Below are 13546 nucleotides of genomic sequence, written 5' to 3'. Positions count from 1 at the left end.
GTGGACCAGATTCTCATCCCCCTAACTTGCTGGAGCCCAAAGGTCAGGAAAAGCCCAACCACTTCTGTCTGAGACAGGGATTTGTGGGAGCCATGAGGGGCACTGTCCTCGTGCTGACAAGGACCGATTATCCTGAGGCCGAGCGAGACGGCCAGCCCCATGACACAGCACAGGCAGCTGCTGACACCAGCCGAGGGCAGCGGGGCCAGGCCCCCTCCCACGCCTTCCGAGGGCTGCCCTGCACTCTCCCCACCCCGAGTCAGCTCGAGTGGGCCGGGCCAGGGTAGGTTCCTGTCCCCTTCTCACAGCTTTGCTGGGGGCAGAGCCTCCGGCCAACTCTGCAAAGATGCCTCCTCCCACTTCCCCCTTGCCCCGGGCTGCTGCAGGCTGGATAGCAGCTAAAGGCAGAGCAAAGAACGGAGGGGTCACCAAGGTGAAGGTGGAACCAGGAACCAGTAAAGGCCCGATCACACCGACACGGGAGGCGCCAAGGAAGGTGTAGCTGTCCCAGCGCGAGCCTATTCTCGGTGTGACCAGCACCCCCCACCAAGGCGCCCTCCTGTCCATCCCCAGGCTCCCTGCGGAGCCCCTTGGAGCCACTCCCACCTCATCCTCCACCCTGGCCGCCTGGCCACCACTGACCCACTCTCCATCTCTGGTTAGCATGCTGTTTCACAAATATCCCATAAACACACGTCACACAGTAGATGTCCTTTTCGGAGTGGCTTTGTGCACCACTCAGTATCCATTTCTCTACAGTCGCCACATGAGAAAGCCCGAGGAAACTGGCGAGGCCCCCTCCCTGCTGTGGGAGGCACGGAGGCAGACTCACCGGTGGTGAACTGGCCCTTCAGCTTCTGGAAGACAGGGTCCTGTGCAGTGGCCTGCGCCCGCCGGGCCAGCGACTCGGAGGCCGCGCTGGAGAACATGGTGGAGACGTTGGACACGTTCTCCAGGCCGACCCCGAACGTGCTCACCAGCTTCTTGACGAAGTTCAGCGTGTGGGGGGTGATTTTGGCATCGGACACTGCTCCACTTTTCTCAAACGCAACCGAGTAGCACTTCGCCAGGCCCTGCTGGAGCTGCCTGAGCACCTGGCAGGAAGGGACCAAACACAATTCACATACAAGCACACGATTCCAGCAGTGCACCTGCCCCAAAGCCTCTGGCCAGCACAGCCCCGCCACCACCCAGGGCGGCATCAGCACCAGGGGGGCAGGCTCTGTGCGTGTTGCACACCGTGAGCTGTTTCCTGGCACTGTGGAGCGCGTGCCCTGAACGTTAGGACACAACCCCACTTCCTCAGCCACGTGCAACCCCCCTGCTGGCTGACCCCGGGAAAGCCTCACAGAGAGGCTTTGGGCCACGGCCGCAGGTCTGCGTGAGTACACACAAGAGCTGTGTGACAACACGGGGGCCTCGGGCCCACTGAGGAGTAAGTATCGGGGCAACAAAGGCTGACTCTTTCATCGTCAACTCAGATACAAACCAGTATGGGCGTGGCCCTGCGGCTGAGAAGACCACTGAAGAACTAACTCCTGCCCTGGGGGCCACCGAGGTCAGCCGTCACCCCCGCTCCTGCCCACACCCACCGTTGCCGCCTGGTCAGCCTGTGCAGTGGAAGTGACTGAGCTCATGCAAGCGAGCAAAGCAAGCACTTTAAGGGCAGGAATGGTCTTCTCAATTTCATCCTCTTTGGAAACCTCCCACTTCAAATTCTGAAGGCTGCACTGGTGTGCGGACATTCACTCTTCACTTTAGCTGCGTCCCATCGCTCAGCTCAACCACAAACTTATGAAAGGACCAGGCAGCTGCATGAAGACCACACGGCCACAAAAGCGTACGGAACGACACTCTCAAGATTACGCCCCAATACCTCTTCGTGCCAGTTCTCTCGGAACCAGACCATCTGGTCGACGATGCCTTCCAGGGAAGACAGAAGGGTGGGGTGCAGTTCCCGCTGCATGTGCATGATTCGGCTGCAGCGCCACATGGGGGCTGTTGCTCTTATGGGCCCTGGATCTGATGCAGAATGGGACTGGTTACCCACTGAACTTGGCTGCTGCTGTCCAGAATCTGAGAGCAACACACACAACGCCAATGTCAGCACAAAACCGACCGAGGCTAGAGCTTGGTGCTCTAGAGGACCCACCGGCCAAAGGAACGCTGGTTCCTGCCGGTGCGCTAACACACCACAAGACCGTTTCCCAGGCCTGCCTGGGAGAAGGCCTGGTTCTCAGGAGGTGGGGCAGGGGGACTCAGGCACAGGGGTTCTGAGTGTCTGCAGCCCGCTGCCCTGGGTTCAGTGGGATGCGTCTGTGCTGACAGGGAACCGGGAAAGGCTACACGAGTGCTCACTGCGCTCTCTTTTTCAACTTGACCCTGCCCAGGAACGTTTTTTAAACGTCTAGAAAAAGTGCTTGGCAACACATTCCTTATAGTGTAGCTCAGAGAACCTAAAAGTATTTAACAAGCAAGTCTACATTTTCAGCTAGCAAAGCCAAATCAGGTGTAAAATGATGTTTTTGAAAAATATGGTCACTTGCTACAGGAAAAATGATATTAAACCCCCTGAACCCCATTTTTCTAGCTTCAGCTCACTCAATGAAGTTTTAACTTTCAAATGACCAAAACATGAATCCCCCCGGGGAGCCTAGGGGGCCAGAGGCGACAAGTGCTGTGCCGGCTCCTAACCCGCCCAGCGCAGGGCAGGCAGGGCTCCGCTGGCCGCACGAGCACCTGCGCAGACAGCCTGGGCGTGCGGCACTGACGTTCTGTGCACTGGACCGTCCGACATGGTCTTTTACGTGTTCACAAAGTGCTGCGCTTAGCGGGCAGCTGAACCCGTTAAGGGAGTTATTTCTTTACATACTAGTACTTAACATAGACTTAAAATATTATATTTTGAGTAAATTTGACATCTGGTAAGACAAATTTCTATGCTGATCCTTCTGACAGCTGAAGCTAATCCTTATAACCTAAATAACGTAAATACAGTAATAAACACTTATACCGCTTACCAAAATGTACTTACAACTAATAAGGCAAGTCATTTGTAATTATCTATAGTTAACAACTCCCTAAGTGATTTCTATTTAGGGAACAAATCACTTCGATAAACGGACATCCAATCACACAGTGGCAAAGGAGAACCGTGAAGTTTACTCAAGAGATCAGGCTCTGTCTTCTGGTCCCCAGCCACCCTCTCAGGGCTGAAGACTCAGGGCTGAAGAAAGACCAGCCCCCCCCAGGAAGTCAGCCAGCTGTGGGCCGGCGTGTGTCCACAGCAGATGGACAGGTGGCCCGAGGAACAAGCCCGCCCAGCCTGGCCAAGACGTACCGCTCTTGTAGCGCTCCCGCTGCTCTATCTTCAGGGTCAGGTACAGGGTCCGGATGGGGAAGTAGACCGCCTGGGGGTACACTCGTCCAACCTGCTCAGAGACACAGAGCAATGAAAAGCCTGCCCCCCACTGTGCTTCTGCACCAAGTCAGTTCATACCAAAGCAACTGACATGAACCAGGAATGGGCCGCCATCCACACTCGGGCCAAGGAAGCTAGCTAGTGCTGCGCCCCAATCTAACGCCCGGTTTAACAGGTTAAATGGCCAGTAAAACATCCGGTGCAGCTTTTAAAGATCCAAGCAAGACCTACACAGCACCTTCGTCTCAGCGGTTCTACCTGGGGACATCAGCAACACAGAAACCACCCTGTCACGTGGCTGAGCAAATCCCAGGGGGGCGAAGTGCCCACGGCCCAGGACCTCACGCAGGCAAACAGGAAGACACAAGACAATTCCAGTCTTGCATCTGGCACAGCTCACTGGGAACTGTGGGATGGCCCACTGGTGAATAACTTGACACTGCATAACCACAGCAAGGAGAGAACTGTTTGCAGGTTACAGTGAGAAAACCCAGCTTCACCAAACTGGGGTGCAGGGCTCCTTCCAAAAAGCCAAGGGGGTGTTACCACGCTCTGGCACAGGCCACAGGGTGGATGGCTAATGTGCATTCAGATTTTCAGTGAGTGACAACACAAATAAATACACTGAATCTACATCCCAACAGATAAACCCCAAGCAAAAGGCCAGTATGCAGAAACACAGCTATCTCCTCTTAGGGAAAAAGATAAAACCATCTCTGGGTACAACGCAGATGATGCACTGAGTGTAAAAGGTCAAGTAAGCCCACAGAGAGAAGAGCGGCAGGTTCCTAAGCGCCTAGTGCCGACGCGCCTCATTCATAGAAGGGTACGTGATTATAATTCCATAAAAGGAAGCACAAAGGCACTGCATGTGTCCCAGACTGAAGTGTCTCTCAGCTACTGTTTGGGTCCTTCCTCTGACCCCACTCCTTTCTCAGGAGAGGAACATTCTGGAACCACTCTCCAAGAATGGTCCTGAAAACTGTCTGCCGACACCTGTCCCCAACCCCAGTGCTCACAACCGTCACCTCTGCCAAGTGCAGCCACCTCCACTGTCGCGGGTGAGCCTCGTTCTGGAGGGAAGCTCTGAAGCCCACCCAGAACGGAGAGCAGACCCACCTTTCGCTGTGACTCCTGCCCCAGGTACACTCTAGCGCGTTTATGTTTTAACAGCCTGTTCATTTTACTTGCATCTCATGTGGCAACACATTCAAGCAAGAAAGCTCCATTTTAATACTGTAACACTACAGTAGATTTTCACCTCAGCCCTGATACATTCTTCGATCACATGTCACCGTGCCTTATATGAAGTGGTCTCTAAATGTGTACATGTTCCCGTCTCTCTGACCTATCCTCCACACTTTGAACATGTGCCTTTTCTTTCTGGAAAGAAGACGGTGAAAGGAAGACGTGACTTTCTGTGAACGCAGACACCTTGTCACACCGACCTGGCTAATGAGGTTCAGGAGCAGCTTCCCCTCGGAGCCGACCAGGCAAGTGAGCAGCTGGGGGATCCAGGCCAGCCACTGGATGGGCGGCACGCCGATGCAGTACTTGTCCACTGCGTCCGCCAGAGTGTTCTTGTCGTCATCGAAACTCAAGAGCCACAGCACCTGAGAGAAGAGGGACGATTCTGGAGTTAAATGAAAATCCTGAGGCCTTCCAGTGACCTCCTCCCTGCACTGAAATGCCACGTAGGGTAGTTTTACCAGAAACACATCTACGAAAGGGCCAACAATACAGCTCAACTGAACACATAAATAAAACCAAACACCTGAATAAAGTTTTTTTTCTAGATTTAGCTGAACTGCCAATTGCCAGCTGATCTAATCAGTGTGACCAGCAGCCCTAAGTAGGCAACAGGTAGCCGGCTCAGGCTGCCCGCCCCCTCCCCCCAGTCACCTCGTGCCCCTCCAGGACACGACGCCTCTGGCTGCAGACCTTGGGGAGCCACCCAAGTATCAGGTCGACCACAGGCCGGCAGCCTGGTAGCCCAGGATGGTGGAAACAATGACGTCTAAAACAGCAGATCTGGAGTCAGATACTTAGGTAGTTTCTCCATGTTATGCCAGCTGGTTTGTTTCACTGTCGGCTGTAACCACTATGTGCTGATGGTGTACATTCCGAACTTTGGGATCATATCAAGGAGTTCTAAAAACGTCCAAATCTTGAATTGGACAAAACAGTAAAGAACACTTTATTCTTAAGTTTTCTGCAAGAACTCATTCTGGGTGGTATTTGTTCCGTGGCAGGCACAGGCCAGAGCAACACTGGAGGAAGACCAAACCGAGCAGCCGGCACTCGTCCAACTGCCAGTCCTGAGCCCAGCGCTGCCACAGCAACACAGGTCAAGAATGCCAGCGACCACGACCCCATCCTGCGGTGTGTGCCACGATCCTGGGGTGCACCACGACCTGCGGCTGGAGCTGACAGGTTCTAGGGCCACGCGCAATGGCCATGCGGGCGAGAGATCAGAATCTATCGGGTGTCTAGCATGTGCGTCCTCCTTGCAGACCCTCACCACTCCGAAGGAACCCCTGTCCACGGTGCCCTCAGACCTGGGGACGCAAACCGAAGCCTTAAATGGGTTCTCCTCTCGGGCGAACCTCACATACACAGAATCAACCATTTTAAAGCGAGCCACAACTCAGTGGCCTTTTGATATGTTCATCCCACAGAGAACATTGGACTTGAGACCTAAGACCCAGACTCCAGGCTCAGTTTTGCTGCTTCAATGTCCTGGCACCCTGAGTATGTCCAGGCCTCAGTTTCCTCAGCGTTAACGCTAAACTTCGAAGAGTGATGAGAATGAAGACTGAAGGCACGAAACAAGCCTCTCGCCCGGCACAGGTGTGGGACAGCTAAGCTGTCGTCCACACCTGAAGGCCACTGGGTAATCTGTGGTCAAAGCTAACTCTCTCGGCCTCACCTTGGCTAAGTACTTCCTCGATTTGCTCTCGTTTTGATGCCGGCACGCGTGCAGGTAGCAGGTGATGGCAGACACTCCAAGATGCAGCTGCCGCTCCTTGACGAAGATGTTCTCCAGGTAGTCGCCCCACATGGCCCATGCTTTCACCAGCACGTCGTGCATCTGCACGGCCGCAGAGAAGGCCTTGTTCGCTTCTTCAGACCTGGGGATGCAAACTGAAGCCTTAACTGGGTTCTCCTCTGGGGCGAACCTCACATACACAGAATCAACCGTTTTAAAGCAAGCCACAACTCAGTGGCCTTTGCTATGTTTATGTAAGTCGTGCCGCTACTTACCACCCCCACCTAATGGGGTGGCCAGAAGTCCATTTAAATTGTTCTGTAAGATAAAAGATACATTTTTAATTTTCACCAATAACTTTATTGATTTGGATATTTTGAGTATATCAGCTATCTCCTCCTTGGTATAATGGTGACTGATCTCAGTTAATGTCCCAAATTGATCGCTATCGACTGGCCTACTCTACTGTAGAGCACTGTCCAGTGAGAAATCTCCAGCGTGAAACTTCGCAAACTGCTTTGACTTATTCAATCAGTCACAGCACCTTCTCCACACACTGCACAAGCCTTTTTTGTGTTTCAGTTGTGTTTTTGCCTTTCTTGAAATAAAGCATAAAAGGCCGAAAATGTCACGTTTTCTTCCATCTTCAATATTAAATTGGCTACCCCAAAACTCACCAATTTTGATAAGCTTTTTAAGATGCATGCTGTTACGAGAGCGGTCACAATAGAATCTAACAAAATTGTTTCAAATGAAGTTAAAAGACTTCAGATTCTGAAGCACTACTTGGCCAGATTCTAAGCACTACTAGAGCCATTGTATGGAAAAAAAAACAAACGAACTTCCTGGCCACAAAGCAGTCCTTCCCCACCACCCACGATCCCTGATGGCCACCAGTCTGCCAGCTGTCTCCGGGTGTCCGCCAACCTGCCTGTCTCTCGGTGAGCGGATCACATGTCACACGAGTTTGTGTGTGTCTGGCATTTCACTTGGCACAGAGTCAGCTTCCCCCACGTGTGGCACGTATGAGTGCTTTAACCCTTTCTGTGACTGAGTACCATTCCACTACCTATATCTGCCATGCCTTGTTCACCCACTCATTTCAGCTGCTTCGACATTCTTTCTGACCACTGTCAGCGAGTGCCTAAGTGAACACCCATTTCAATTCTGGGAGTACACACCAAAGAGTGGAGCTGCTGGGTCATATGATAACCCTACAGTCAGTTTTCTGAGGAGCTGCCAGACTGCTTTCCATGGCGGTCGCACCGTGTTATTAACGCACTGAGAACGTAAAAGACGTCAAAGAGAACTGTGCACCCACATCCTTTATGAGTACAGACGCGAACCTCCTCGACAGAGTCTTAGCAAACCAAAGGCAGTGGCGTATGCAAAGGGCTGCATACGGTGACTCAGTGGGACTCAGCCCAGCACTGCAAGGAGTGGCTCAACCCAGGAGAATCAATGTGACACACGGCATCACATCAGCAGAATGAAAGAAAAACACATCTCGGCTGATGAAGAAAAAACATCTGACAAAATCTAACACATTTCCATGGTAAAAACACTCAGCGAACTAGGAACAGAGGAAACTACCTCAACACGATAAAGGTCACATGAGAACCCACAGCTAACACACACGCAACAACCAATGCCTGAGGTTTTCCTCGCAGATCGGGTCCAAGACAAGCACGCCTGCCTGTTGTCGCCACTTCCACTTCAACTTCGTGCTAGAATTCTTAGCCAGAGCAATCAGGCATGCAGATTGAAAGGAACATACAAACTATCTCTACTTGCAGATTCCACAATCTAATACACAGAAAACCCTGAAGAATTCACAAAAGAACTACTATAGCAAACAAATACAGCAAAGTTGAAAAATCAGTATTTAAAACCCAGTTGTATTTCTATACCTCAGAGATGATGTGATGGAGAGTCTGAAAATAAAATTTAAAAAACAACGTATAACAACAAAAGGAATAAAATATTTAAGAGTAGAATTAACATAAGAAATGCAAAACCTGTACAATGAAAACCATAAAGTGCTGTTACAGGAAACTGAAGATGACCTAAACCCACGAATCCTGCAGATTAAAGGCGTGGCGCTGTTACCATGGCAACACATCCCCAGTCAATCAACAGATTCAGTGCAATCTCTGTCACAATTCCAACGGCCTTTTTCTACAGAAATAAGAAAGCTAAAATCCACGTGGAAATGCAAAGGACCCAAAAAGCCCAAACAGTCATGAAAAAGGACAAACTTGCACCGCAAGCTTGCACAGCAGCGTGAGGACACACGGGCGCGCAGAGCGGAGTGTCCAGAGTCCAGCCGCGTCGCCAACTCGGAGTGGAGGCCGTTCAGTGGGTGTTGAACAGTCTCCCCAGTGCGTGGTGCTGGGACAGCATGATGCTCGCCCGCCAGCCACAGGAAGGAACAGTGGAGAAACAACAGGAGTAAATGCACACGACTTTGGGTGAGGCCGTGATGCCTTAGACATGAAAACCAAACACACGAGCAATGAAAGAACAAATAAATAAATGGGACTCCTCAAAGTGATAAACTCTGTGCATTAAGGACACTAATAAAAAAGCAGAAAGATCACCTGCAGAGTGTGAGAAAATATTTTCAAGTGATGTAGCTGAAAGAAACACACCCACACATGTAAGAATTGGAATTCAACAAGTCCAATAGCCCAATTTAAAAGTGGGCAAAGTAACTGAACAGGTATTTCCTTAGAAAAAATGAGTGATCTAAAAGATGCTAAACTTCCTTAGCCACTGGAAAAATGCAAAGCAAAACCACAGTGAGCTGCCACCTCACACTCACGGGGACAAGGGAGACAGCAAGCGCCGGCAGGAGTGTGGGGACACTGGGGCCTGCCAGCAGCCCCACGGGGATCAAGAGGGAGCACCTACCGCAGAAAGCCAGCAGTCTCTCAAAATGACAAAGAACCCTCAGGGGACCCAGGATTCCACTCCACGCACTGATACGGAGCCAAGAAGGCCAAGGCCACGCTCCCACACAGGCTCACGTGGGCCGAGCGCTCACAGCAGCCTCGCTCATCGCAGCGGAGAGTGGAAGCAACCCGGTGGCCGGGGACTGCTGGGTGAGAAGGAAAACGTGACTATACTGCGGAGCAGCACTGGGCATGAGAAGGAACAAAGCCTTGATACATGCTACAGCACGGATGACCCTAAAAACGTTACGCTGAGAAGCCAGACTCAAAGGTCACGTGTCCGGTTCTATTTGCAGGAAACGTGGAGCATAGACAAACCAGAGACAGCGAGCAGACTGGCGGCCGTCCAAGGACAAAGGGAAGGAGAACGGGAAGTGATGCTGCCAGGGTGTGGCTGCTTCTGGGGATGACGGAAATGTTCTTGAATTACCGAGTGGTGATGGCTATCTGACACTGTGCACATACAAAAACCTACTGAACAGCACACTTTCGAATGGTGTGTTTTATGTCACATAAATTTAAAAAAATTTTAAGAGAGTAAATCCCTTTTATCTTGACAAAATCACTTCCTTACTTAAAAACAAGCTTGAAGGCCAGCCCTGTAATCAAAAATGTGGAAAGTGGGCTTCAAAGCCCTGCAGACGGCAAAGGGTGGTACCACGCGTCTCACTGGTGTCTTACAGCATCTCGCCTGCCAGCCCTTTTCTCTCAGACGGGGTATGGATGCCCTTTTCTGTAACAGGCCAGTGAGAACGCGGCTTAGGCTTCTCAGGCACACGACTCCTGTCACGACTCAACCCTGGCTGTGCCAAGTACAGTCATAGACATGTGGTGGTGTGGGCGTGCTCTGACGCGCCCGCTACGGAACCCAGACCCCAGTGGCGTCTGGCCTGCAGGCCACTCGACCGGCCCCTGCCCCAAAGTGTGACTCCACTCCACGAAAGGGACCCACTCTGCTCCTACGCTGAGCACGCTGAGAGAACGGGCAATGAATCCATGTCGCCAGCCGTTCTGTGCTCAAGCCGTTCCTTTCCAAACAGCTTTTCAAGTACCACCCAACCTACCAGCTTATCCACCGGCTGTAAGTTCCCTCTCCCTGCGGAGGTGCAACATGGAAATACCCCACCTGACAACGCTCACTGACTGAACCACACCAGCTTCCAGCTGACCTTCACGTTGGCTGCAGTAGTAAGTAACCACCGAGGAGCCCTGACAGGCTGCTCCCTGGCCCCCGCCCCCAACAACACACGTACTTGTTGATCTGAGCCAAGAACATTCCCTTCAGCGCGTAAAACTCCGCTGTCATCTCTTTCGTGAAGTATTTCAAGTTTGTAGATTCTATAACTTCAAGACCCTGTTTTAAAAAAATGTGTAGAAAAAACTCTTGAAATTTCTAGACATTATTATAACAACTTCATTAAAATATTTATCGAGGAAATTAAGTCCTAAAGGTCACTGACAAATGTACTTTAGATTGACAACAGATTTGCCTACCCTGAGTATTTGCTGACTAAAAGTATTTGGCTGAATCACTAAATGCCAAATTCAGTCCTAGACACCTAAAGGGTGTTATTTTCTCCAAGCTTTATATGTCTAATCAGTTTCTAATCACTGCTTTTATTAACATTTCTCTGAACACAGCCAAAAATCTACCTTGCAACACCTTCACACTTTTGCAGTTTCTAATTTTTTTCCTTTAACGCATTAACCAAGTATATGGTGGAACAGAGACGATAAAATGATGTATTTCAAACACTAGGGTGGGGCGCCTTTCCGTTCTTATTTAGGAAGGACTGTGCCACCACTAAGGCCACGCCTGAGGCGGCGCCTGCAGGAGGTGCTACACCACCCCGCCCCGGCCCCCGCCCCACCCCCATCATCTGAGCCAGGAGCTCCTGCATACACAGCGCGTCTCCCCTCTGCAGACCCAGGCACCTACTTGCATGCACTCGTTCTTCCCCATGACTCCCGCCAGCTGCAGGTAGCATTTGACCTGCTGCCGGATCTTCTGGAAGCAGTCCACAATGGGAACGGTGGGGATGGTGTGAATGCGACTCAGGATGTCCAGGGCCACGTTGACCAGCCCTTGCTTCCGGGCAATTTTCCCGTACTGGATGATCGCCGAGGCGGAGGCGTGCACCCCGAGCATAGCGTTGTTAGAGCTTGGGTCGTGCTGAGAACTGTTTTCATAGGCCGTCACAATAGCTAGATGGCAGAGAAATGGCTTATTGGCCTAGGCCAAAGTTTTCAAAGTACTCTGCAATAAGGCTTAAATAAAAAGTGAACACACACACAGCTTATGAAAATGGAAAGCTCGGTAATAAACTCTCCTTATTTTTCCTTGTATTTTATATCAAAAGGAAGCTATAAAAAGCACGAACACCGAGTTGAGTGTTAGCATCCTGGCTAACTAAACCATGAAGGGTGTGAGCAGAGGGGGCCAGAAAAATGGAGGAGGCCACACTTCTTGGGGGAGGGGGTGGGAGGCGCGCTTCGAAACACAGAGCCACAACCCAGAGCTCCAGCCACACTGGCCTGGGCCCCTGGGGCACCCAGCAGTGTCTAGCCATGTTTCTGCTCGAGCTAGGAAAATATAATAGGCAAGAAGAAATCCTTCCATCTTTCACCACCTTCATCTTTGCCTCGCCACACCACCACCATCTCCCATATGGTAAAAGAAAAGCCAAAACAAAACGGAGACACAAAGCCAGAACAGGAAGGCGTCTGGAGAACGACACGACAGGCGCCTGCCAGCGCAGGGGGCGTACCCTGGTAATGGTGCTGCCGCCACATGAAGACGCTGCTCCAGTGGGACAGGTCGTCAGACACGATGGGCAGCCTGTTCCTCCAGGTCTTCACCACCGTCTTCATGTCGTGCAGGCTGTTGCTCCGCCCCAGGTTGGTTGGCTGCAAGCCCGCGTTTATCTGCGCGGCTTCCTGGAGCTCAATGATTTGCTGGGCGGCCTGAGAGGACACAAGAGGTTCTGCAGTGTGCCTTCGATTGAGAACCACGCATGCAAGCAAGCCAGACCTGTCAGGAACCTGATGTGCTGCGAGGACCTCACAATTCGATCCTGAAAGGAAGAGTCTGACTCACAGACTACCTGAGCATCCACGTCTCACTCACTCTTCACTTCCAGCACCACTCTCCCAATCCCGCTGCCCGCCCCCCAGTTTAAAACCTCAGCTGTGGCCACTGAGACAGGAGAGGGAGTGAAGAATGGGGTGGACGTCAGAACTTGCTAACGGGCAGCCCCCAAACAACTCTCTTTCCCAGCCACAGCTGGCTGTCCACCGTCTGAGAAGACAGCAGCCTAGCCCTGCCCTCAGGCTTTCCTCCACCAACATTAAAACCCCACAGCCACACCAACAATTCTAAAATGTGGTTCTGAGGGTCTCTCTGGGCTGGCACAGACACTTTCAATCCCATCCCTGACAAGTCTGTCTAGTTCACTACCTTTCAGACCCCAGGCGTGTTGCTGCTCCAGCCTGCTGGCACGCATTCTCACGGGGAAGGCCCCGGCCACGTGTCCAAGCCCACCCAAACCCTGCCCACTAGGTCCCACCCTCTCCCATGGGGACTTCTCCCTGCATGGCACTGAGCCACAGTCTCCCTCTAATCACTGTTTCATCACAGTCTGCTTCTTAGAGATTGCCATCTCCCTCCAGTTGGGTGCTCCTTTCAGGCAGACTCTATGTCTGAAAAAATTTTTTTTAACCTCCCAAACACAGCACCTAGGTTAGTACCCAGTGTCTTGCTGTATGGTCTTAATTTTAATTGCCTACTTGAATTACCTATATTTCAAGTTTAGTTCATTACATGTACATTTCTAAAGCCTTTAATGCTCCCTCCTACCCAAAGCTTACTGAAAATAGAATGGGATATTTCCTTTTGAACAGCTTTACTGAGATATAATTAAAACATCAAACCTCCTAAAGTGTTCAGTTCAATAGTTCTTATGATATTCTCCAAGTCACATAACCATCAATCACCACTATCTAATTACAGGACCTTTACATCACTTCCAAAAAAAGTCTTGTACTCATTGGGGGCCACCCCCCACTCTTCCTCCTCCAGACGGTGACAACCACTTGTGTGCTTTCCGTCTTTCTGGACGGGCCTATTCTGTGCATTTCACATGCATGGAATCAAACACTGTGCCCTTCTGTGTCTGGCATCCT

General features: G+C 51.3%; 1 protein-coding gene across 11 annotated transcripts in view; it reads right to left on the bottom strand.

The window, feature by feature from the left end:
* The window catches only part of LOC123811525 (transformation/transcription domain associated protein), a 120240-nt gene that overhangs the window by 12222 nt on the left and 94472 nt on the right, over window positions 1-13546 (bottom strand). For 9 of the 11 annotated variants that reach the window (XM_045827737.1, XM_045827807.1, XM_045827728.1 and 6 more), the window contains 8 exons: window positions 12133-12328; window positions 11304-11569; window positions 10618-10718; window positions 6351-6552; window positions 4870-5034; window positions 3341-3431; window positions 1877-2076; window positions 833-1094 (listed from right to left, as the gene is read on the bottom strand). In XM_045827737.1, the coding sequence (XP_045683693.1) occupies window positions 833-1094; window positions 1877-2076; window positions 3341-3431; window positions 4870-5034; window positions 6351-6552; window positions 10618-10718; window positions 11304-11569; window positions 12133-12328 (1483 nt within the window). The remainder of the gene's footprint in view (window positions 1-832; window positions 1095-1876; window positions 2077-3340; window positions 3432-4869; window positions 5035-6350; window positions 6553-10617; window positions 10719-11303; window positions 11570-12132; window positions 12329-13546) is intronic. The other 2 variants (XM_045827772.1, XM_045827790.1) reach the window with 1 other exon arrangement.

The sequence above is a fragment of the Phyllostomus hastatus genome, unplaced genomic scaffold (assembly GCF_019186645.2).
Source record: "Phyllostomus hastatus isolate PE091 unplaced genomic scaffold, TTU_PhHast_1.1 phas_contig_150, whole genome shotgun sequence".
Lineage (NCBI taxonomy): Eukaryota > Metazoa > Chordata > Mammalia > Chiroptera > Phyllostomidae > Phyllostomus > Phyllostomus hastatus.
Note: the sequence above shows the minus strand (reverse complement) of the source record. Positions and strands in the feature narration are given on the sequence as shown.